This window comes from Spermophilus citellus (genome assembly GCF_964194105.1).
Source record: "Spermophilus citellus genome assembly, chromosome: 15".
Lineage (NCBI taxonomy): Eukaryota > Metazoa > Chordata > Mammalia > Rodentia > Sciuridae > Spermophilus > Spermophilus citellus.
The window spans coordinates 43,122,331-43,147,812 of record NC_138195.1 but is presented as its reverse complement, the minus strand read 5'-3'; the positions used below and the strand labels follow the sequence as shown (position 1 = coordinate 43,147,812).

At 36.4% G+C, this 25,482-nt stretch overlaps 2 protein-coding genes and 1 pseudogene across 7 annotated transcripts in view; 1 reads left to right on the top strand and 2 right to left on the bottom strand.

The window, feature by feature from the left end:
* DDX50 (DExD-box helicase 50) overlaps positions 1-18,161 on the bottom strand; it is a 36,267-nt gene extending 18,106 nt beyond the window's left edge. The window contains exons 1-9 of one of the 5 annotated variants that reach the window (XM_081268290.1): positions 17,759-18,161; positions 14,276-14,329; positions 13,611-13,910; positions 10,432-10,507; positions 9,768-9,946; positions 7,999-8,116; positions 7,700-7,885; positions 7,070-7,215; positions 4,732-4,881 (exon numbers count right to left, since the gene is read on the bottom strand). In XM_081268290.1, coding sequence (XP_081124416.1) covers positions 4,732-4,881; positions 7,070-7,215; positions 7,700-7,885; positions 7,999-8,116; positions 9,768-9,946; positions 10,432-10,507; positions 13,611-13,910; positions 14,276-14,329; positions 17,759-17,845 — 1,296 coding nt within the window. In that variant the 5' untranslated portion in view covers positions 17,846-18,161. Of the gene's footprint in view, positions 1-4,731; positions 4,882-7,069; positions 7,216-7,699; positions 7,886-7,998; positions 8,117-9,767; positions 9,947-10,431; positions 10,508-13,610; positions 13,911-14,275; positions 14,388-16,886; positions 16,905-17,758 lie in introns of those variants that run through there. The other 4 variants (XM_081268288.1, XM_081268289.1, XM_081268287.1 and 1 more) reach the window with 4 other exon arrangements.
* Positions 18,162-22,207: 4,046 nt separating this feature from the next.
* LOC308634390 (large ribosomal subunit protein eL30-like) lies at positions 22,208-22,606 on the top strand (annotated as a pseudogene). The gene has a single exon. The product of its transcript is annotated as a large ribosomal subunit protein eL30-like (transcript).
* A 2,634-nt stretch (positions 22,607-25,240) lies between these two features.
* Positions 25,241-25,482, bottom strand: part of STOX1 (storkhead box 1) — a 49,524-nt gene continuing 49,282 nt past the window's right edge. Inside the window, exon 4 of the mRNA XM_081268285.1 lies at positions 25,241-25,453. Within this exon, the coding sequence (XP_081124411.1) occupies positions 25,306-25,453 (148 nt within the window). The 3' untranslated portion in view covers positions 25,241-25,305. The remainder of the gene's footprint in view (positions 25,454-25,482) is intronic.

Below are 25,482 nucleotides of genomic sequence, written 5' to 3'. Positions count from 1 at the left end.
AAATACATAATAAAAATAAACCATTTAGTTTGTCCATAAAACTCAACATTCCTCATGAGATGCTGCTACTACTTTCTGCCTAAACAGCAGTCATCATGAAGAAGAAAAATTCCATATTTCAACCACAGAAATTGATTGTTGTCACTGAGGGGGTATTGAACTGGTCTTTGTAGCAAGGCAATTCCTCCTTCAGAAGCACTGACTTCTAGGACAGTTACTATTGAAGGTCCTAAAGCAATAACAGGGAATATCATCAACCACCCTCAACATTTTCATTATTAAGCATCCATCTGTTTATATCAGATGTTTTAAATATGACAACCAATGCTATATAATTAGTAAAAATAACACTATAGAAGATGGTAACAACATAGTATTTCACCAGTTCTCACATAAAAACAAATAGTGGGCTGGGGATATAGCTCAGTTGGTAGAGTGCTTGTCTTGTATACACAATGCCCTGGGTTCAAGGTCCCAGTACCACACACAAATAATAATAATAATAATACTAAAAACAAATAGCAGGTGAGGCACAGTGGTACATGCCTATAATCCCAGTGGTGCAGGAGGCTGAGGCAAGTTCAAAGCCAGCCTCAGCAAAAGCAAGATGCTAACAACTCAGTGAAATCCTATCTCTAAATAAAATTCAAAATAGGGCTGGGGATGTGGCTCAGTGGTTGAGTGGCCCTGAATTAAAATCCCAGTATCACCCTGCTCAAAAAAAAAAAAAAAAAAAAAAAAGCAACTAGAATAAGAAAATTAAAAATCCACAGAGAACATCTATGACAAAACTAGTTCCAGGCACAGTGACACACGCCTGTAATCCCAGCAGCTCAGGAGACTGAGACAGGAAGACCACGAGTTCAAAGCCAGGCTCAACAAAAGTGAGGCACTAAGCAACTCAGTGAGATCTGTCTCTAATAAAATACAAAATAGGGCTGGGGATGTGGCTCAGTGGTTGAGTGCCCCTGAGTTCAATCCCCAGTACCAAAATAACAAAAACAAAAAACTAAATGAAAACGCATTCTAGTAATTTTTCAGAATAGGGCAAAACCTGTATGTATGGGGTGGGGCAGGGGATTTCTGTGACCTAAGAAGCAGCATTCTCTGGAAAGCATATTGTTACACGTAGCAGGTGACAATGGGAGAGTGCCAAGGCACCAACAGTAAGGTCTGTAGGAGCTACAGCAGCTCTGGTGTTCAGCCATATACAAACACTAAAATCAATGTTCCCTTTCCAGAATGAAGTCCCACACCAAGGAGAAAGTATTGGACCTAAATCCAAACCCAGGAAGACAAGAATAACAAGAGCAAAGAAAAGATACAGATAAAAGTGAGGAAGAACATAGCTGGAGCTCAGAAAATGGAAGACTTTTTCTCTTTTTTGGGGGTGGGGAGTGGGGGAGGCGCCTTAACTAGGGATTAAACTCAGCTACATCCCCAGCCTTATTTAAAGACAAGGTCTGAGTTGCTTAACATCTCAATGTTTCTGAGGCTGGCTTTGAACTTGCAATTCTCCTGCCTCAGCCCCCTGAGCTGCTGGGATTATAGGCATGTGTACCACACCTAGCAAGAGACCTTTTCTTTTTAAACAGCTTTATTGAGATATTTGTCCATATTTTTAAACACTATCAAAAACAACAAAAGTTCTAAACCTGCAAATCTAGAAAACTATTCTAACCCATGCTTTCCCATTTAAAGTTCAGAAAGATATATTTCATCTAAAAATGAACAGTAGTAAAGGTCCTAATCAAATCCCATAGAAAGTAATTAGGGATGGATGGGGCTGGGGCTGGGGTTCAGTGGCAGAGCACTTGCCTAGCATGTGTGAAGCCCTGGGTTTGATCCTCAGCACCATATAAAGATAAATAAATAAAGGCATTGTGCCCATCTACAACTAAAAAAAAAAAAAAAAAAAAAAAAAAAAAGATTCAAAAAAAGAAGAAAGTAATTAGGGATGGAGATGGGGAAGCAGAATAATATTCCCACAGGAGGACTGCAACATCCAGCTTGGTAACTTAGCTACACCCTGTCTTAAACCTTAAAAAAAAAAAAAAATTATATATATGTCACATTGATGAATGTTAGCATCACAAAGATAAAAGTTATAATATATATATTAAAACTACATTTTTGGGGATTTTTTGGTGTGTGTGTGTTTGTGTGTGTGACTGAACCCAGGGGCACTTAACAACTGAGCCCTTTTTATTTTTTGAGACAGGGTCTCACTAAGTTGCTCAGGGCTTCGCTAATTTGCTAAAGCTGGCTTTGTATTGGAATCCTCCTGCCTCAGCCTTCCCAGACCCTGGGATTATGGGCATATGCCACAGCGCCAACTGATTTTCTTTTTTGAGATGCAGTATGACTATGTTGTTGGCCAGGCTGACTTCAAATTCCTGGTCAAGCAATTCTTCAGCATCAGCTCCTGAGTAGCTGGCTGAAACCACAAGAACTGGCTAACGGAGCAAGCAAAACTACTGATTTTTTTTGTGGGTGGGGTGGGGTGGGAGTTGAGAAAGGGAGGGTTTACTGGGAATCAAACTCAGGGGCACTTTACCAGTAAGCTATATTTTATTTTTTTATTTTTGAAACAGGGTCTCATCAAGTTCCTTGGGGCCTCACTAAATTGCTCAGGCTGGGTCTGCACTTTTGATCCTCCTGCTGCCTCAGCCTCTAGAGCCCCTGGGATTATATCCTGTGCCACTATGCCCAGGGAAAGTGCTGATTTTTTAAGGAAAATCACTTTTTAAAAAGTCAGATTGGCAACTGACTTTTTATAGCAATGTATTATTCCAAAAACAATGGAATAACATTTTAAGATACTAAAGAAAAAAAATCTTTTAAAAGATATTTATTTATCTTTTAGTTGCTGTTGGATACAATATCCTTAATTAATTAATTTTACGTCGTGCTGAGGATCGAACCCAGGGCCTCACCTGAGCTAGGCGAGCGCTCTATCGCTGAGCCACAACCCTAGCCCCAAGAAAAGAAAATTTGAACCAAGAATTTTATGACTAGCCAAAATAACTTTCAAGTATAAAGTCACAAACAAGCTATTATCAACAAGTAATATCATTTTCATAAGACCTTTCTCAGGAATCTTCTAAGTACCAAGTTACACACAACAAAAATGACTAGAGAGACACTGACATAGAAATGTCACATTGATGAATGTTAGCATCAAAAAGATAAAAGGAACTAGAAATCATACACCTTCTGTAAGAAGTAAACAACCTATGAAGTATTTTTTGCTCTAATTTAAAAACCAGGTTTCAGAAAGTATAAAAAATAGAGAAACAAGTTAAATAACATCATAGGGAAGCAGTATTCCAGACTTATAGAAACTTGGTTTCATAAACAGCAAAAACTACAAGGAAGAATAGATACAGGAGAAACTGACATACTAAACATGATATAATAAAATCACATAATGTAAGAATCTTATCTGGATCTAGAGTCAAGAAAACAATAAAAAAAGCATTCATAGGGCAGTTGAAAATTTGAACCCAATTGGCATTTGAAAGTATTAATTACTGTTAATTTTGTTAATGATAACTGCATGTGGGGCTTGTTTTTGTTGTGGTAGTTTTTGTGTATGTGTGCATGAACCCAAGGCCTCCCACATGCTAGGTAGGTGCTCTACCACTGAACTATACCCCAAGCCTTTTTTTTTTGGCTTGGTTTGATTTGACTTTTTAATTTTTTTCCCCCACCCTGTACTGGAGATTGAAACCAGGGTGGGCTTTGCCACTGAAATACATCCCCACCCCTTTTATTTATTTATTTATTTATTTTTTTTAGACAGGATCTTGAACTTGCCATCCTTCCAATTCACTGTGCTAATCCTTTTCTTTAAGAGATATTTACCCAAATATTTATGAGTGTAATAATATCTAGAGCTTACATCAAAACAATTTTAGAGAAGGAAATAAGTGAGCAAGCATTCAGATAAAATAATAAAGCTGGATGATAAACACATACAATTTATATTAATGTATTCATTCAATAAATATTTGTAATTTGTTCTTATAACACAACTCTAAAACATTATCCATTCTTACCAACAGAAATTAATTTTGTTTCAACCTTTATATTTTCTAGATCACATTTACAAAGCCTTAAAAAATATTCCTAATAACAACTGACATAATTCTCTCCTAACATCATATTGTTAAAGTTCAAATACACACAATAAAATTTATTTCTTAAAAAATTTTTGTCCTAGGGGCTGAGGTTGTGACTCAGTGGTAAAGAGCTCACCTGTCATGTGTGAGGCATTGGGTTTGATTCTCAAAACCACATATAAATAAATTTTAAGGTCCATTGACAACTAAAAAAATATTTTAAAAAAATTTTGTCCGGACTTAACAAGTTATAAGAGGCTGGATATTTTTCTAAATTAGTCACAATTCTGAGAATGACTTATCAATATCAAGTTTGGTCCAGAGGACAAAATATATTTATATTTGTTTTTGATACTGGGGGTTGAACCCCCCAGGGGCACTTTGGCATTGAGTTACATATCCAGCCATTCTTATTTTAAGACAAGGTCTCAGTAAGTTGCTGAGGGTCTTGCTAAGTGCTGAGACTGACCTTGAACTTTTAAATCCTCCTATCTCAGCCTCCCAAGTTGCTGGGAATACAGGCATGTGCCACTATCCAACTGACAATATTTTTCCTCAGTTATTCATCTCATCAGCTCAATTAGAAAAAGTGTTTTAAAAAACTTACCTGTTTTATATGTGGATTCATTGCCATTTCAGTTACATTCTTCTTGGTCTCACAGAAGATAATAGCCCTCCCTTCTGAACCACTATAGACTTGAAGGACATCTCCAATAACTGCTGGCCTCTGAGACCAATGACACTGAATAGCCAAATGCTTTGAGGAAAGAAAAGGTGAAATATCTGTTTTGACAAAATTGTTGGAAAAAAATTATCTTGTATATTTTTTTCTACCTGATCAAGAACTGGCCTTCCTGGGAGACTATGAGACAGAGACTCTCCTCAACCCCATTTAAAAACAAACAAATGGCGGTCAATAAGTGAAAGGATATACAAATTTAGTATATTCAAACAAAATACTATATAGCAATTAAAAGGAACCAACTATTAATAACACAAAAATATAGATGAATCTTAAATAATATGCTGAGTGAATGAAGTCCTATAGAGAAAGAGTATATGCAGTATGATTCCATTTATATGAAGTTTTAGAATAGGTAAAACTAATCGATGGTAGAAAAAAAAATCAGAAGTGATTGTCTCTGGATTGGGGGGGAACTAGGAAGGAGTACGAGGGAACTTTTTGAGATGATGAAAACACCTTTTGTTTTGATACTAGGGATTGGACCTTGGGGTACTATACTACTGAGCCACATCCCTCTGTCCTTTTTATTCTTGAGATAGGGTCTTGCTAAATTGTAGAGGCTGGTCTTGAACTTGCAATTCTCCTACCTCAGCCTGCCAAATTGCTGAGATTACTGGCATGTACCACTGCACCTGGCAATATATCTTGATAAATGTTTGGTTTACATACACAAACTCAAAAAACTAAGCAAAGTGTACACTCATTTCATTACACATAAATATTATCTGAAAAACTATAAATATTGTATGGAGGAAGCTCAAAAACATGCTAAGGGAAAGAAGCGAAATATAAAAAGTCACATAATGTATAATTACATTTATATGAAATATTCAGAACAGGCATATCCATAGAGACAGAAAGAAGACTGGTGGTTGCCAGGAACTGGAAAAGAAAACAATTACTATTTAATGGTTATGGGGTTACCTTTGGTGTGAGGAAAATGTTTTGGAACTACATAGAAGTGATGGTTGTACACCATAAATGTACTAGATGACAATGAATTATACATTTAATTATTTATAGTTTTAAATTGAGTACAATGGCACATGCATATAATCCTAGCTATTTGGGAGGCCAAGGCAAGAGGATTAAAAATTTGAGACAAGCCTGGGCAACAAAGCCAAGGACTGTGTCCCCATCCTTACCCAAAAAGTTTATAGTTTTAGTTATGTAAATTTTACCTTAGTTTTATAAAAATGAAAATATTATGCTCTAGTTAAAGATATGCATGCTAAAATACTTATGGGCAAGTATACTGATTTCTGCAATTTGAAATGTATCAAAAATAAGAAGGGGAAAAAAAAATAAGAAGGGAATTAGAGTTACATGGTGTAGTTCAGTAGTAGAGAGCATGCTTATGAGCATGAAGCTCTGGGTTCAATATCCAGCTCAAGAAAGAAAGAAGAAAATAATCCTTTTTTTTGTTTTCTTAGTATGAAAATTACTATAGGTTTTTAGCTTTTTTTTTTTTAAATACCCTTACTTATCCTTTAGAAATATAGCTGGGTGTGGTGGCACATGCCTGTAATACCAGCTACTTGGGAGGCTGAGGAGGACTGCAAATTCAAGGCCAGCCTGCACAACTTAGCAAGACCCTATCTCAAAATAAAATCCCCAATATTGGGGGGAAAAAGGAAAAAAAAAAAGTTCTACTATAGCTCAATTTTAAAAAATCTTTCTGAATTTTTTTTTTTTTTTTTTTTTTTGGTTTTGGGTATGAGGTAAAGATCTAACTTTCTTCAGCTAATCTTCAACAAACTATCTCAGCACTATTCTTTTTATTTTATTTTCTTTAGTTGTAGAGGGACACAATACCTTTATTTATTTATACGGTGCTGAGGATTGAACGCAGTGCCCTATACAGGTGAGGCAAATGCTCTACCACTGAGCCACAACCCCATTTCTCAGCACTTTTCCTTTCTATGAATCATGTTCTCTGTCATATGAATTCAAATACAGTCTCTATGGCTGCTTGTAGATCTTCTGTTAGAACTTCTTATTCACAAGCTTTTTCCCCCTATTTATGCTATTCTGCTTCTCAGTTTCAGACTATTAAAATACTTATGTATCTTATTAACTAAAGGCAGAAAAGAGAGCTTAGGCCTGAACAGGTCCCCAAAATTTGAGTTTAGCTTTAACAAACTTTCAAAAATAAATACCAACTAAAAGCTAAAATCTATCATGCTGGAAAGCCACTTACTTCCACAGTAGTTGCAGCCTTTTGAGTCATTTTTCCAACAAGGTCAACCTGTTCATATCTGGATTTCATGTATTTTTTTGCAACTTTGTATACCCACTGTGGGCAAGTTGCAGAAAAAAGTAAAGTCTGAGGATTGTCTTCAGAATCTTAAATAAACAAAAAGAATTCAAATGTTTTCTTAATATCCCATGATGTAGCCAACTTTTAAAAATCACCACAGGCTTCAAAGAAATAATGAAAAATTCAAAACTCGGGGAAAGTTTTTAACATAAAGACTGCATTGCAACTATTGAAACTTTCACCTTTTAAAACTGGGGACAATAGCAAGAAAATTCAACTCAGAAGAAAAGTGAGAATTTAAGGAAAAACAATGAACAAAGAAATCAGTAAAATGAGTTAGTAAATCTAACTAATGACTATAAAAAATAATACATGAAAGAAGACACAGAAAGCTAAGAAAATAAAGTATGCTATTGTTCTTTTTTTTTTTTTTTTCAGGAAGAAAATAGATACTGAATAACTTTAGTTTTGTTAGAATACCAGGGGACAATATATTAAAAAATTAAAAATTCATAAGCTTTTAAGATCAAAGAATAATTGTTAACGTGGTTATTTTGAATTAGGATATACCAGTTTTGTAGGATTCGTGGATAATATCTTCAACTTGTTCAGCAAAACCTAAATCTAACATTTGATCCACTTCATCAAGCACAACATGGCGCAGTTTAGAAAGATCCAAACGGCCGCTCTGCAAATGGTCTTTGATACGACCAGGAGTCCCAACCAAGATGTCAATACCATTTCGAATATGATTAACTGTGAAAGGAGAAAAATGCCAGTAATATGTAAAAATCAAATATATGCTTTCACATTATTCCTTTACATTTAGCAAATGCATCTTTGCACTATTATCATGCACAGGTACTCACTTTGGCTTTGATATGATGTTCCACCATAAAAACATGCCACACTGAGTTTCCTAGTTATATCTTTAAAGTCTTTGGCTACTTGATTTGCCAGTTCCCTTGTTGGAGCCAAAACAAGTACCTGGGTGAGAGATTTTAAAAACAAAAGATACATTTGTAAAGACATGTAAATGCAACCTAGAAGACCCCACCCTTTTAAAAGTAGGAATCTCAACATTAAAGTCATTAGTATTTAAAGACAGAGTACCTAGCATACATGAGGCCTTGAGTTCCATTCCCTAGCACTAGCATTTAAAAAAAAAAAAAAAAAAAGATGATACAAATAGCATAAGACCAATCACAATTTATTATACTCTACTTTGTCAGGTCTCCTCAAAAGTCACTTTGTCAGAGATATTCTTAAGCCTTTTATATATAATCCTGGCCCTCTTTTTACCACTTACACCACCTAAGGCACTTATGCTTTACTTAATTAGTGATTGTAATCACATTATTCCTTTATAGTAACCACTTTTAGTTACATACATATTCAAACTATAATGCTGATTTTTTTGTTCTCCACTTTCATGAACCTTAAAGTACACACAGGTTCTGTTTTTTTAGTTGTTTTATTTTTATTTATTTGTTTTTATGTGGTGCTGAGACTTGAACCTAGGGACCCACACATGCTAGGCAAGCATTCTGCCATTAAGCCACAACCCCAGCCCTACACACAGGTTCTTAAAAGGTCAAACCGCAAGCTAAAATTTTATTAGTTGATTTTACTATTCATAAATTAAGACAGATCTTTAGCACCCACATAATAAAGAAACTTTTTTGCCTTTCTGGAATGGGATTGAACTCAAGGTCCCACACATGCTAGCCAAGCACTCTGTCACTGAATTATATCCCTGATCCTTTTATAATTTTGAGATAGGGTCTTGATAAGTTGTGGCCTCAAACTTGAGATTCTCTTGCCTTGGCTTCCCAAGAGCTGAGATTACAGGCAAGTGCCACCACATGGACTAGCAGTTCCATTAATATAATAGTCTTCACAAAAACTCAACCAGTAAAATAAATGATGTTGAATAGTTATTGGATGACCAAATAAATGGAATACCTCTTAGAAAATTCATTGTTTGAAAGCAAAAAAGTCAGTACTGAAAAAACAGATAAACAGGTCACTAAATACACTATGTATAAGTAAGATTTTAAGCTCCATAATACACAAAGTTATCAAAGACATCTATGAATCCATATACATTACATTTATATGCAATAATGATTTCATTTTAGCTTTGCTTGAATTTTCTTTATTTGAAAATGAACAAGTTTTTGCTTTAAAACCCAAATTTCTACTTTTGCCACAAGGCTTACTTTTCTCTGAAAGGTACTTGTATTTAAGACTAATATGCTCTTTCAGGACTGGGGGTGTAGCTCAGCAGAAAAGTGTGAGCTTATGGGCTGGGCATGTGGCTCAAGCGGTAGCATGCTCGCCTGGCATGCGTGCGGCCCGGGTTCGATTCTCAGCACCACATACCAACAAAGATGTTGTGTCCGCCGAGAACTAAAAAATAAATATTAAAAATTCTCTCTCTCTACTCTCTCACTCTCTCTTTAAAAAAAAAAAAAAAAAAAGAAAAAGAAAAGTGTGAGCTTAGCATGCATGAGGTCTGGGGTTAGATCTCTAATACCAGGAGCAAAAAAAAAAAAAAAAAAAAAAGACAACTATAATCTCTCTGTCCGTTTTCAATAAGTAATGTTTAGAGCTTTTCCTCTCTTACAACCATTACCTTTGGTGAGCGGCTTTTTTTAATTGTTTCTTGATTTCTTTGGAGCCTTTCAATCAAGGGTATGGCAAAAGAGAATGTCTTTCCTGTTCCTGTCCGAGCTTGTGCAATTAAATCTTTTCCTTCATATACAGGGCCAAAGGTCTTAACTTGAATAGGAAAGAGATATGTTACCCCTCGACCTGTAAAATGAGATTTCCAAAATATTTCTTTAAGACTAGTATTAGGAAAAAAATATATTCATTTGAAAACAACAATCCTGCTTTCTCCATGTCTGCCTAAAGATACACAACCAAGTACCATTTACAGTTATTCCTACCCTAAACAGAAATTATAACAAAATTAGTCTGAACTTCTGACAAATACATATAACAATTAAGATTAAAAACAGATCACAACAACTACAAGACTGGGATGACAATTAGAATAATATATAATCCATGTTTCTATAAATAGATCAAAATATACTCTACTGTCATAAAAAGAACAAGTTAAAAAAAGATACTAATCAAAAAAAAACTATATCAATACTGAAAAGGATGAAGTAAACTACAATTTAAAAAGAGCTATTTCTTTTTTATATTCTCTATTTGGTTAAAAAAGGCACAAGAGTTTTATAAAATACAGTCATAGATTCCAGCTGCATATCCATTAAAATTCATAGTACCTTTCAGAAGCTTTATAGTTTCTTCAGAAATAGAGAAATTGGAGAAAGCTCCTTCTTTCTGTTCTCGTGTTAGCGTCTGTCAAAAGGAAATAAAAGTTCTAAATAATATAGTTTTTTTAATAATATAGTTTTTGTTCAACTTTTACTTATTTACCATTTTACTAAGCAAGCTACCTAATTAACTTCAGTTAGTACTTGCAAAAATCTATACAGATTAACTTAAAAATTAGGATGGGGAGGCTGTGGCTGTAGCTCAGTGGTAAAGTGTTTGCCTAGCATGTTGTGAGGCACTTGGTTCAATCCTCAGCACCACATAAAATAAATAAAGTCATTAAAAAAAAAAATAGTAGGAGATTCTTTTCATTTCAAAAGTATCCCTTTAGATGGCAAGCTTACTTAATCCATTTTCCTAGTAAAACATCTTAAAATGTTTAATTCAACCCATAAAGTTCCCTTTAGAAATGTCTACTACATAAATAAAAATATTTTTCCATTTGATAACATATTACAAGTTACTTAATAATCTAAATCATACTTATAGATAATATTAACTATGAAAATTAATACAGTCTATATACTAAGATAAAAGAAGAAATTATACAATGAGAAATTAAAACTTTTCCCAAAAATAGTTAATTTGTTCTATGGCTTTAAAAAGTACTTTTTCTGAGCTGGGGTTGTGGCTCAGTGGTAGAATGCTCACTTAGCACCTGCAAGGCTCTGGGTTCAATCCTCAGCACCACATAAAAATAAATAAATAAAATAAAGATATTGTGTCCAACTACAACTTAAAAAAAAAAAAAAGGACTTTTTCCCCCTAGGTCATTAATTCAGGGAAAAGTTCTATAAGCTTAATAATTTCCTTAACATGAATATAGATGAGCAAAACATTATCATTTAACATCTATCAAAAACTCTGTGTACCAATGTGTATACAGAACAAAGACCCAGTAAACTTGATTATTTTTATGTTTAAAGAAAGTAGTTACAGAACCACACAATAGCAGTTTTCAAATTAAGAACCAGATAAAAGACAATATCAAATTCAAATTGTGGGCCATTTACATAAACAACAATACTGTTCTCTTTTAAGATTAAAAGAAAATTTTTAAAAGTTACGTATTTTCATTTTAGAAATTTCAGAAAGCACATAAATTTTTAAATTACCGATAATCCAGTCAGTTAAAACTACATTTGAAACATGCTCCAATCTTCAGTCTATGCACACTAAGTTTTAAAAATAAAAGATCATACTTTATACAGTGTTTTAAAATCTGCTTTTCAACAAAAAGAAATATATTTCTAACATTCTTATATACCCTTTGGGATAGCTGCATTCTATTCTGTAAACATAGCATATTTTATTAAACCAATTGCCTACTACCAGACACTACTAGACATTTAGAATATTTAAAACTTTCCCCAATATCTATAATATCCCGGTGATAAGAGTACTTATTCATACAGCTATGGACACCTCATAATTACCTCCTTAGGATAAATTCCTAAAAGCAGAACTCCTGAAATCTATGATCTAAAACAGAAACAATAGACAGTTAAGCCTATTATAATACAGAGAATGATTTCAAGCAAAACCCCAATAGAGCCAGAAGCAGTGGTGCACATCTATAATTCCAGCAGCTCAGGAGGCTAAGGCATGAAGATTGCAAGTTCAAAGCCACCCTCACCAATTTAGCAGGGATCTATGCAACATAGCAATACTCTGCCTCAAAATAAAAAATACAAAGGGCTGGGGATGTGGCTCAGTGATTAAGCGCTCCTGGGTTCAATGCCCCATACCAAAAAACAAACAAATAAACAAAACAAAAAAAAAAAAAAAAACAGGGCTATGGTTGTAGCTCAATAGTAGAGGGCTTGCCTAGCACATGTGAGGCACTGGGTTTGATCCTCAGCACTATATAAAAATAAATGAAATAAAGGTATTGTGTCCATCTGCAACTAAAACAAACAAAGAAACAAAAACCCCAATACAACAAAAAGCAATCTGTTCATTCCACTACTACCAATATAGATTTATGGAGCCTTACTAAATTAACATACATGCTTCTGGACAAATAGCAAATACACAAATTAAAACACCATATAGGGGCTGGGGCTGGGGCTGGGGCTGAGCGGCAGAGTGCTCGCCTCGAATGTGTGAGGCCCTGGGTTCCATCTTCAGCACCATATAAAAATAAGTAAATAAAATAAAGTTATTGTGTCCAACTACAACTAAAAAATAAATATAAAAAAAAAAAAAACTCCATATAGTAAAAACAAGGAGTCAACATCTTTTTCCCCAAATACCTGAGGATTCTAGGTTAAGTTAAGTTCAATGCATATCCCTGCATTTGATCTCCACAACAGGGATTTTAAAAAAATTATTATTTAAATTAAATTACCAGCTATTATCAAATTTAAAAATTATTATCAAAAAGCAAGAATACCAACATTGTTTCATTCTGAAGACCTAAGTAATTTCTTGACAATTTATAACACCTAGATCAGCTTTTGAACTCCTAGTGGAAAACTGTGAGACACTTTTAACAAATTCTGCCCAAGAAAATAACTGCTTTAACAGGTACTGATAAAAGCAGGAGGTTCAAGAATGCAAATTCTATACTTAAGCATGTTTATTACACTTCCTCAAAATGTAATAGCCAGAAGAACAGATTTCTTCAGATCATTTTCATGTTTAATTCTAGTTTTAAAAATGCAAATGACTTTAACAGAAAGTTACAGTAAGACATAAAGATCATCTAAAGTTGCTACTGTTTCAAAAGCAGAAAAAAGAAGGCAAAATACACAAAGTCAAAAGGCCTTCTGTACCTTGTTTCAGGAAGTCAAAAGTCCATGCCCCAGTACTGGCAGGGACTGAAAGAACCGTAAGAAATAAGTAGGTGACTATCAATAATTTGGAAAAACTGTTTAGGAACCCAAATGTACAGAAAAAGTGTAAGTTTGAGCATTCCTCTACTTCCACCCAATAAAAATGACAATACAATAAAAGAAACAAGGGCCAAAGGAAAAAAGGTTCAGATTTCAGCTGTATAGATCTCTCATTTGGATTAGAGTCTGTACTAAGCAAGAAACATAGAATCAACTCTTCTTAATTTAAAACATCACATTTGTCTGTATTTCAAGGATAATGTCAAATGCAAAATTAAAAGTATCCATACCTCCTCTAGTTTATTATCACTTGATTTATGAGTAGAACTTTCTAAGGATGATACTCGCTTTGATTTTTTTTCATATTCATCAATATCTCCATTTGGTAGATCTTTCCTCCTTGACTTATGAGATGTAGAAAATTCATCTGAAAGTCTATTAAATCCTTCTTCAGTGTCTCCATTTAACTTCTCTTTCATTTTAGCTTTTTTGGGCTTGGGAGCATCATCCAGGTCGTCTGTGACACCATTTTCTCTTGTTTCTGTTTTCTCATCCGAGTCATGATGGTGCCTGGACTTCCTCCTATCACTCTGTAGACCAAGAAACAATGACAAAAAGGTCACAGGTGTCCTTTTAGGATTCTAGAGAAGTTACAGCATGACTTCCCAACCACTTAAGTTCAGCCAATAGTTATATTGAAAACCTACATGATAGAAATCCAGACTGTTTAGTAACTCAAGCTCTAAGCCTTACCTATAACTATAATTGTCATTCCAACTCCTGCATTCTCAAGAATTCAGCCTCTATTCCATCTCTAATCACAACATAAAATTTTAGCAAAATTAAAATAGTTCCTTCGGAACCAAATGACAATCTCAAAATTATAAATTAAAATACAAACAAAAACTTCTAACATCTCCAAGAGCAAAAAAATTAATATTTATTGAGTACCTACCCAGCACTGTGTAATGTGTTTTCGGCTTATCTTGTTTAAATCTTCATAACAACCCTATGAGGGAAGTACAGATCCATAATCCCTTATCCGAAATTCCGATATCCATAAAGCTCTGAAAACCGAAAGTGTTTTTGTAACTTATTTGGAGTCAAAACCTTACCTGCTCTGAACTCATTTGATGGCAATATTTGAATAGAACTAATGTGAGGCTATTTATAGTTTTTATTTATCCCATCATTTGCAATTATTCATATTTAATATTAAGGTGTCTGATTATATGCTACAGGCCCCAAACCCTGCTGGGGTGTTCTCCTATAGATCCCTACAATTCTGAATTCTAAAACACATCTAGTTCCAGGGATTTAGGATAAGGGATAGTGAACCTGTATTACCTTTGTCATTTTACAGATAAGGAAACAGAAGTCTTAGAGGTTAAGTACTTGCCAAAGATCCACATGTGGGATTTCCTGTAGGTGGAAGTGCTAGAAATTGAATCTAGCCCTGACTTGGAAAACCTATGCTCTTTTCACATCATGCTTCCTTCCTAACTTTAATAATTAACAGGTCAAAGAAAAACAAAGCTACATGTTGATATAAAATTCCAATTGCTATATTTCCATGGAAGAACAATAACCCAGGAAGTTTAAAAACAAAATCTAGATAACAGAATGTAAGAAAAGAACAAAACAAAAAGGCATAATTCTGCACCTTCAATTTTTTGTTTGTATGTTTTTGTGTACCAGGAATTGAATCCAGGGGAGCTCAACAATTAGCGACATCCCCCGTCCTTTTAATTTTTTTGAGACAGAGTCTTGGTAAATTGCTGACTGAACTTGCAATCCTCCTGCCTCAGCCTGCAGAGCCACTAGAATGATAGGCATGTGCCACCAAGCCCAGCTTGCACTTTCAGTTTTAAAACGCCAAACTGGTGGGGCTGGGGTTGCAGATCAGTGGTAGAGTGCTCGCCTAGCATATTAAGGCACTGGGTTTGATTCTTAGCACCGCATATAAACAAATAAATAAATAAATAAAACAAAGGTCCATCAACAACTAAAAAAATTTTTTTTTCAAAAAGCCAAACTGGTGGCAAGTGTTTTAATATTTGCAGACCACAAAAAATGATTTAGAAATTTAGGACTTCTCCAGAATTACTTGGTCAGATATTCAAAATAAATTAGATGGTAGAGATGAGTGATAACAAAAACACCAGCACGAAAAACTTGTACAATTTTTAGAGTGCTTTACCATACAATTTTTCTTATCCATAAAAATGTGAAAATGCTTTGCGGTTACATCATTTGCTCTTTGGTTAATTGCAATAACTCACATCTCACCATACCGTTAAGTTCTACTGAAAAACAAAATTATTTATAGAATCAGCTCTGGAGTTTGAATTGCTCCTGGACCCTTCATTGCAGGGAGATGATGGAACAAGGCAGAGTGAGACCTCTAAGTCTAAACCCAGCAACATCCCAAGGTGAATACATTATTTCATATTGGACCGAAACTCTATGATAATTTTGATTCCCTTGGTTTCCACTATATTCTATAGGGATTTTTTTTTTTGGGGGGGGATACCTGGGATTGAACCCAGGGACACTTAATCACTGAGCCACATCCCCAGCCCTAAGTTGTTGAGGCTGGTTTTGAACTTGTGATCCTCCTGCCTCACCCTTGTGAGTTGATATGATGTATGCCCTTCATATTCTCTTACTTTTGTCACATCTTCTGGTTCCTTTCCCACTTCTGTGGATACACCTTAAATCTCTGTTGTCCATGTACACTTCTATGCCATTTTCATGGCTTTCAACACACACTTCCTTACTCTTCCTTACCTGCATTCCAGTTTTAAGAACCTATAACTCATCTTCATATCTCAATGTAATCCAAACCAAGGTTATCTTCATCTCAACACTAAAACTAGCCTAGTGCTCTATTAGTTGGTATTCCAATTCATTTTCAAATCTCTAGTTTATCTTCATAAAGTGCAATCAACAAGTATTTCTGGAGAACTTACAATGTGAAAGTCACCAACATATAAGAATATAATGAAATATTAGACAAAAATATGGCTATTTCCCTCAAGAATCTTTGGAAAATATTTAGAAAAGATACAGCAAGGAAAAATGAATTTCACAAGTAAGTGTACAATAAATGCCTCTTGCATGATAAAGACAGTACTGGAACAAGACTTGAAAAGGAAATGAAATTACTGGAGTGGTTAGAAAAGATATAAATTAAACTTCAACAGAGCATCTGGATGCAAAAGGGAAAAGAAGTTTCAACAGGAGCCAAAATTAAAATAACTGGGGATTCCATTTTAGTGGATTCTAGGTACCTATAGCAGTCAATTCATAGACACAGAAAGTAGAATAATGGTTGCTAGAGCTGGGAAGAGAAAAGAATGAGGAGTTAGTGTTTAAAGGACAGAGCCTCAGTTTGAGAAGATGAAAAAAGTTGTGGAGATGGATGGTGATGATGGCTGCAAAACAATATAAGTGTATTTAATGCCACTAGAACTACACTGAAAAATGGCTAAAATGTAAATTTTCAGTTTTGTATATTTCCCCAGAATAAAAGAAAAACCGGTTGCTTGGAATGGCAAGTTTACCTTAAGGACAAGTTGGAGAGGTATTTCTGCTTTCCTGAACTATACGGAATAAACCTTACTTCATCCAACGTCAGACTTTGAAAACTGCTACCTTATCCTCCTCAGCTTTGCTTTCTCCAGGTTAAACGTCTCCAGTACCTGTGCATTTTTCAGCACCTTGCAATCCTCTAGTTTCAAGAGTTTTCTTTTTTGGATGGGAGGGGGGGTCTCTTATAACCCAAGGGGAGAAACCATTTCTCATACTTAATTAGTTTAAACTCCATGGTACTCAGCAGAGTCTGGTGCAAATTAGGCTCAATAGATACCTGCGGATTGAATGAAAATACTGATAGTAAGGGTTATTAATAATAAAACCAACACGATCTCCACCACAGCCCAATCCTAGAAACTCTGGATGCTACAATATTTCTCACTTACTAGTTAAACCTAAGATCACTTTCCCCAAAATTCTTGCACAACAGAACAGGGTGACAAAGAGGCAGAACATATTCAAGACAATCATTTTTTCTTAATCATCTTCTAAGACAGTCCAGAAGAACCAAATGACAGGCTTCCCTGATTTAGGAAGAAAAGAGAAATAACAGATTCCGCAGTGACGGGAGCTTGAGTCTGCCCATCTCTTGGGAGAATTCAGGCGCCAGTGGGAAGAGCTGAAGAGCCAGTGGAGGCCGGGCCAAAGCCCAGGGCCGTCCTCCTCCAGGTAGGGAATGTGACCTGGGAATGATCCCGAGCGACCTCAGAAGGCCTACGCGGATTGAGGGGAGGCCCTCGGATGCTGGGACTGGGTCCTGACAGGCCATGATCAGGGACAATTCCCCTCCCCACCCAAACCGGCGCAGCCCATAAGGAGGCGCGGCCCATCCTCAGCGCACCTTTTGCTTTTCCTTCCTCTGGCTCTCGGACTCTTCCAAGGGTGCTTCCAGCTCCATAATATCCCCCCAGAGGAGTTTCCCCGGCATTACTGGCCGCCGCCACCTCTCTCTGGGCACAGTGGCCACTACCACCTACGGGCAGCGACAGCGAGAAAGGAAGCGGGGGTAGGGCGGCCGCCCGGCCACGGCCGTGCGTCACTTCCGGGACACGCACCGCACGGCGGGGGAGGAAATCATCCCGGATAATTTGAACTCTTCTATCCGCTCCAAGCTCTCACCCAATAAGTGTAAGAGATCTCCACTGGCCCACCCTATTGTGAAGTGATTGGCTTCTAGAGTAAAAACCTAGCCAATGTCCGTAAAGGATGAGCTCACTGATTAGCATAAATAATTCGGTTTCTCACCCCCTCCCCCACTCCGAACAGTCCACGGCACCACTGAGGCTCTTCGGAGCTTCCCAGCATGCACCGCTGGGGCTAGGTCGCTCCTCAACGGCGATGGAGAGGGGCCGAAGCGCGCAGGTGGGTGGCGCATGGTCAGGACTGTGCAGAGGTGAGTGAGGAGCGCCAAGCGCCGCCTCACCTTTCGCCGCCGGAAGCAGCTGCCTTCCCCCCGCCCACTGAGGCGGGAGGCGTTAACGTCCAACGGCTCCACGCGAGGGCTGAAGCCAGGCGTTAGTGCCAAGGGGCTTCCTAGGGTCTGGCGTGGGCCAGAGGTGAAAGTGAGGCCGGATGAACGTCCGTGCCTGCAGTCTCAGGTTGCAGTCAACGAATTAGTTCTTGCTTTATGTTAGTGCTTCTACGCTTCCCATTTGACTTGAGAGGAAACTAAACCCACCCGAGAAAGGAATTTACATATCTGAAGTCACACAATCCGTGGCACAGTCAGGACTAGAGAATTTCAAGAACTATTTCTTGAATCCAAAATCTGCCACATCAACCTGAAAGCTCTTCATTAAACCTAACAGTTTCTGCTAAAGTTAACAAGCCTAAATGTCATCGACAAAAGACTATATTTCCAATGAAAAACTATTTTACTGATGGGAATTAACTATCCTTTAACACAATCTTATACAACTGAAAATTTTTATCAATAGAAAAGATAACTGTCTTAGCATGTCACCTTTTCTGATATTATTAATGTTAGCTCCTGGCTTTCTTCTCAGAACCATGTCTCTTCATGATGTCTTCAACCAGACAACTGTACTCCTGGATGGAGAACAAGAAACCAAACTGATGTAGGAGCAAGGCCGTCTCATAAAACACTTGACAGTATCTTTTAACACACAAGCTTTTTAACAGGAGCATGAAACTTGAGCCTTAGCAAAGTTATATGTGGAATTTAGGGTTGGTCCTAAGTAACAACTGGAACTTCAAATTAGTGATTGCTTTAGGCCTTTTGTGCAATTATGGGTTGGCCTGAAGTCAAGGGCTAACATGTTTAAATATAACCTTATGAATTCAATACTATGAACACAGGGAGTATTCAGTTAATGTTGGTGGAAAATGCATCTTCGACTCCCTAGGTTATGAAATTAGTTATGCATTTCTGTGCTTTTCTACATTCTTTTGTCTCAATCCCTTACACCCACTGCCAATCCTACTGTGGTAGTTTTTGTAGCCCTACAAAGGGGTATGATGTGCATAGAAACATGAAGTAGATGTAGAATGCCACATAGATTGGGATAAAAGGAACAAATGTTAATATCTGTGGTCGAAGATCACACATGAATGAAATAAAGTTTTAACTCCTCAGGACTCTAACCACTCATTTGTATGTCAGAGCTCATAACAGCAGGTCTGAAAAAAAGTACTAGCCTTTTCTGTTCTCCATGTTCAAGCAACTAATAGTATGTTCCAGAATGACCTTCTGCCACAATACAAGCCCTTTTTAATCCCTAAATTTTCTCTACCTAATTTGTGCCAGGTGGAAAGGATCAGTGTAAAGAAAGCTAATTGCATGACCAAGGAGAGGCTCAGCTGTAAAATATTTGGGTGACATGTATAAGTTATGAGTGGATATCATCTTGCATCAATCAACTAGAAAACAGAAGTGGGGAATTATTTTTCCATTTAAAAAAAAGCCTCAAAAACTTATTTCTGATGATGAGATCTGGAAACAAGGGGAGGCATACTATGGGTGAATACTTAAAATTCACAATAATCCAAAATATCACGAACTCCTGGGCTCAAGCATCCCTGACTCAGCCTTGCTGGTAGCTAGATCTACCGATACGCTCAACAGTGCCTGGCTCCAAAATACAATCTTATTAGAACGTATTTTCCATATATCTTAAGAGTCACTGATATAATCTCTTTTGCAAAATTTTAAGAGTTTCAGTGTTTTATCTGCTACTCTCTGTCCAAATTTCTGTAAAGATTTTTCCATGCCTTTGGCCTTAACTTATTATACTCTGTGGCCTTTAAGATCTAAAACAAGATGACTAATTCTAAACTTAATTCTTCTCTGTGGTTATTTTCAAAACTAGAGGGCTTGGGGATGTACCTCAGTGGTAGAAGTCTTGCCTAGCATGCTCAAGGACCATGGTTAGATATCCAGCATCGCAAAACAAACAGGGCTAGATTTTAATTTTTATTCTACATTTAAAAAGTTGAATTAAAAAAAAAAGCCATTGAGTACAACATTTTACATCTGCATGTAGAATTTTTGTTTCAACAGGAATATAACCATTTTAAAATATTAAGACAAGAAATAGTTTAAGGAGTAATTATGAATTGATAAGAGACTTTGGGGATAGAGAATGCAGATGGTTCTAAGGAGAAGCACAAAGAAAGTAAGGGAAGAGAATATCTCTCCCATTGCAAGCCATGTAATCTTGGCCAACTCAATTTTAAAAATGTGTTAATAAAGTGAGAACAGTAATTCTGACAGGGCAAGAAATTGGGAGGATTTGCTAATACATACAGTACTACAGAAATGAGGTAAAAAGGTACTCTAGCTTAAGGTTTTGAAGCATTGGAAAGGAGGCCTCTTTGAGCAATTTAGAACATGTATATTTATGTATGAATTTAACTCCTAATTCAAATCATTATAGCTTTAAAATATTTAACCTTTGGAGGGAGTTATGTTTCTTAAATCAGTTACTTAGTAGATATTCTGAATCAAGCTATACAAAGGGTTTCAGAGTCACATCAGTTATCCCAGAAGGGGGCACCATTACCCAAGAAATATTTGGAAGCTGCTTCAGCTAGAGGGAAAATTCCAGTGTTTCAAAAGCAGGAAGATAAACAAGTCTAGCAAAGTAGTCCCGAGTTTGTCTTTGATGCTCATTTTTTTTTTTTTTTTTTCCAGTACTGCGGATTGATTCCAGGGGTTATCTCCAGCCCTTTTTTAAAATTTTAAGACGGGTTCTCACTAAATTGCTCAGGCTGGCCTTGTACTTATCATCCTGACTTAGAGGCCTCTGAGTAGTAGGATTACAGACATGTACCACCAAATCTGGCTTTCCTCATTTGTTTTATATCTCTTTTTCTAATCCCTGTTAGGCAATAGTCTGTCTTTTCCCACTTCTTAAAGACTTATCTACATTGTAGATAGGTTTTCAGCAATCTTTCATTTCTTACAAGGTCTTTCCTTTGTTTTTCCTTATAGATCTTATATTTTAAAATAGTTATTCTGCTAAATTGCATTTAGTCATAACTGAATTATGGTCATTTTTCTACTATGAATAAGATACACAGAAGGGATAATGTCATATTGCTGAGCTGGTGTAATTTCACTAGCTAAGAAATTAAAGTGTTTTAGTTGACAAGGAATTAGGCAAAGGAAATATATTAAAAATAGCTTGCAGGGCTGGGGATGTGGCTCAAGCGGTAGCGTGCTCGCCTGGCATGCGTGTGGCCCGGGTTCGATCCTCAGCACCACATACAAAGATGTTGTGTCTGCCGAAAACTAAGAAATAAATATTAAAAAAATTCTCTCTCTCTCTCTCTCTCTCTCTCTCTCTCTCTCTCTCTCTCCTCTCCTCTCCTCTCCTCTCCCACTCTCTCTCTTTAAAAAAAAAATAGCTTGCAGAAAAAATAAACTTCTTATCTGAGTATTCTTAAAGTCTGAGATCCCAGATGAGAGAGGATGAATGAAAGGTACATCACATTATATGAATATATAAAATAAGCCCATACTTTGCATACTGTGTTCCTATTTATAGAATAAAGTATTAACTGGAAACTTGTTAAAAGACATAATACTTCTCCCATACATAACCTCAATTTTGATGGAGGATACTTTCTATAATCTTAAATCCATAACAGGATCTAGACAACCTGACAAAACAGGAAACCTGTATAGTAAGTCATATATTTACATCTCAGGCAAGTTTTATGACTACATAAATACATTTAAAAATAAAGACATAGCTTCCCTTCTCATTCCCAGACTATCTTGGTGGCTCTTCTTGGTTGGGGACTATCCCACACCTAAGGCAGGAAGATGGTGGCCGCAAAGAAGATGAAAAAGTCCCTGGATTTGATGAATTCTAGGTTCCAGCTTGTTATGAAAAGTGGAAAGTATGCTCTGGGGTACAAGCAGACTCTTAAGGTGATCAGACAGTGCAAAGCAAAATTGGTCATCCTCACCAACTGCCCAGCTTTGAGAAAATCTGAAATAAAGTACTGTGCCATGTTAGTCAAAACTGGTGTCCACCACTACAGTGGCAATAATAATGAATTGGGCACAGCATGCAAAAAGTACTAGAATATGCACACTGGCTATCCTCAAACCAGGTGGATATCATTAAAAATCTGCCAGAACAGACTGGTGAAGATAAAGCCATGTAAACATTTTTCTTTAATAAAACTTACAGCCAGGTGCAGTGGGGTATGCCTGTAACCCCAGTGACTTAGGAGGCTGAGGCAGAAGAATCACAAGTTCAAAGCCAGCCTCAGCAACTTAGCGAGACCCTATGTTAAAATAAAAAATAAAAAAGGCTGGGGATGTGGATCAGTGGTGAAGCACCCCTGGGTTCAACCCTCAGTACCAAAAACAAAAAATTTTGCCAAAAACATATAACAACCACCAAAAGCTTGCCAGAGCTTGCTTTAAAAAAAAAAAGTGTGTATAAACATACACACACACATACACATACATACACACAACCACACGCATTTAATAATAATAGACACCTCTTACATTAGAAACTTTTGATAGGATAGCTATCCCCAAACCTCACAATCACCCTGCCAGGCAGATATAATTTCTATTCTCCCTTTTATAGATGAGAAAACTGAATCAGAGAAAGTTGGTAACTTGCTTCATCAATGTACTAAAACTGGAATTGGGATTCAAATTTGGGTCTTACTCCTCCTAAGCTCAAATAATCAAGCGGCCTGTAGAAAACAGTTTTCTCATTAGAGAATAGACTGCAACAGGGAATAAAAATGAAGAACTAAAAGTTAAGACACATACATGTTATTCAGAAAAAATGCACCTGATTTAAAGATTAATCTCCAAAACAACTTAATAGGTCATATTCCCATCTTTCTTTAATATTTGAGATTCTGAATGTTATGAAGGGAAGTTTATTGTTTCACAATCATTTTCACTTAATACATCTAATTAGAGCATCATAATGTAACAGTGGCAGAATCAGATGGGTATCATTAGTTCCTAGAGTCACAAAAGAATTCCTTTTGGATTCCTCACTCTATAAGATACTTGTCTTAATCTAAAACTCAAAGATAAAACCCTCTTTCCCAGTAATTGGCAAAGATAGATGCAAAAATGGAGAACTGGAAGCAATACTCAGGAATTTTGTATGTGTTCAATATTTCATAAGATACTTACCAAATTTCATAAGCATAAAACCTTAGATATGGAAAGACTCCTCAGTTACCTAGGTTAGCCATTATGTTAAGCTAAATTGTGAAAACCTGCAATTAGCAGCAAAGGGATCACCAAGCCTCTGGCTGAATCCCCTAAGTAACAGAAAATTTATTATTTTACAAAGCTACCTACTTCATCTTCAAATAGTTTTGTTTAATAGTGAAGTTCTCATACCAAGTTGAATTATTTCTCTAACTTCCATTCACTGGTGCTGATACCATGTTGTAAGACTCCCTAATAGGGCTGGGGATGTGGCTCAAGCGGTAGCGCGCTCGCCTGGCATGCGTGCGGCCCATTCGATCCTCAGCACCACATACAAAGATGTTGTGTCTGCCGAAATCTAAAGAATAAATACTAAAAAAAATTTTTTAAAAAAGACTCCCTAATAAAGCAGGTGAGGTGGTGCATGCCTATAATCCCAGTTGAGGAAGGAGGATTGCAAATTTAAAGCCACCCTCAGCAATTTAGCTAGACCCTAAGCAATTTAGCAAGAAGTTATCTCCAAATTAAAACAAACAAACAAAAAAAAAAAAAAAACAGGGATGGTAAAGCTGGGTTCAATTCCCAGTACCAAAACAACAACAGAGTTCCATCTCTAGTAATGCAAAAAAAAAAAAAAAGCCTCTGCTTTTACCTCCCCCACAAGTCCTAATGCCAGGTTACCCCTATTGGTACAAGAACTTTGAGCAGGTTCTTGTGGCCATGGCTAATTTTAGAATGCATGGTAGGTTGGCCAGGCCCACTGAAAACCAACAGTCAGGAGGGAATGGTCTGACCAATGCTAAACAGAACAGTAAATCTGACCTCCCTCTTCTGCACTTCCACGGAACCTGCATGTAGCTCCCAACAATGCTGAGCTTTACTCGGACCTTCAGGATGGTAAGAATCAGAACTCTCCAATTATTCAATCACTTTTTTAAGATCTAAGCTTTGGTGATAATTAAAAAACTTTTAGAAAAAAACACCCTCTAGCTAGGCATGGCGGTGTACTCCTATAATGCCAGCTACTCTGAAGGCTGAGGCAGGAGGATCCAAAGTTCAAGGCCAGCCAATTTAGTGTGACCCAGTCTCAAAATGAAAATAAAAAGGGCTGGGAATGTAATACAGTGGTAGAGCCGCTCCTGGGTACAATCCGAATACTGAAAAAAAAAAAAAAAAGTCACTACTAGATAGTAAATTAAATTAGCATCCTTGGGGCTGGGGATGTGGCTCAAGCGGTGGCGCACTCGCCTGGCATGCGTGCGGCCCGGGTTCGATCCTCAGCACCACATACCAACAAAGATGTTGTGTCCGCCGAGAACTAAAAAATAAATATTAAAAATTCTCTCTCTCTCTCTCTCTCTCTCTCTCCTCTCTCCTCTCTCACTTTAAAGAAAAAAATAAATAAATAAAAAATAAATTATCATCCTAAGTATTTGAGAAACCAATGAACAGAAAATTAATGACATTTAATCGGAAAAGGATCAATGACTCCATGTTTTTTATTGCAATCTAAATATTCCCCAGAAACTCCTAATCTGCTAAAATCTGCTTTACAATATCAAAAAAGGAAAAAAAATTAGAAAATTAGAAACATTGGAACAAAATATATAATTATGAGGTTAATAGTACATATGCTTGGTTTTAGAGGAATTTTACATATTCATTTGATTGATTCTATAGAATCCTTCTGTACATTTTTACAAAAAATTTTCTCCAAAAGAAAATTAAACATTTATGACTGGAGTTAGTTGTAGTAAGGAACTGGATGTGAGTGCTTGACTTCTCTTTGTGCCTTCAACGTTCTGCAGATAATTCTGTCTTCTCTTAAGTCCATCCAAAATGACTGAATTATTAGATGCCAGGCTCTGTGTCCTAGACATATTAAAAATAACACAATTTTA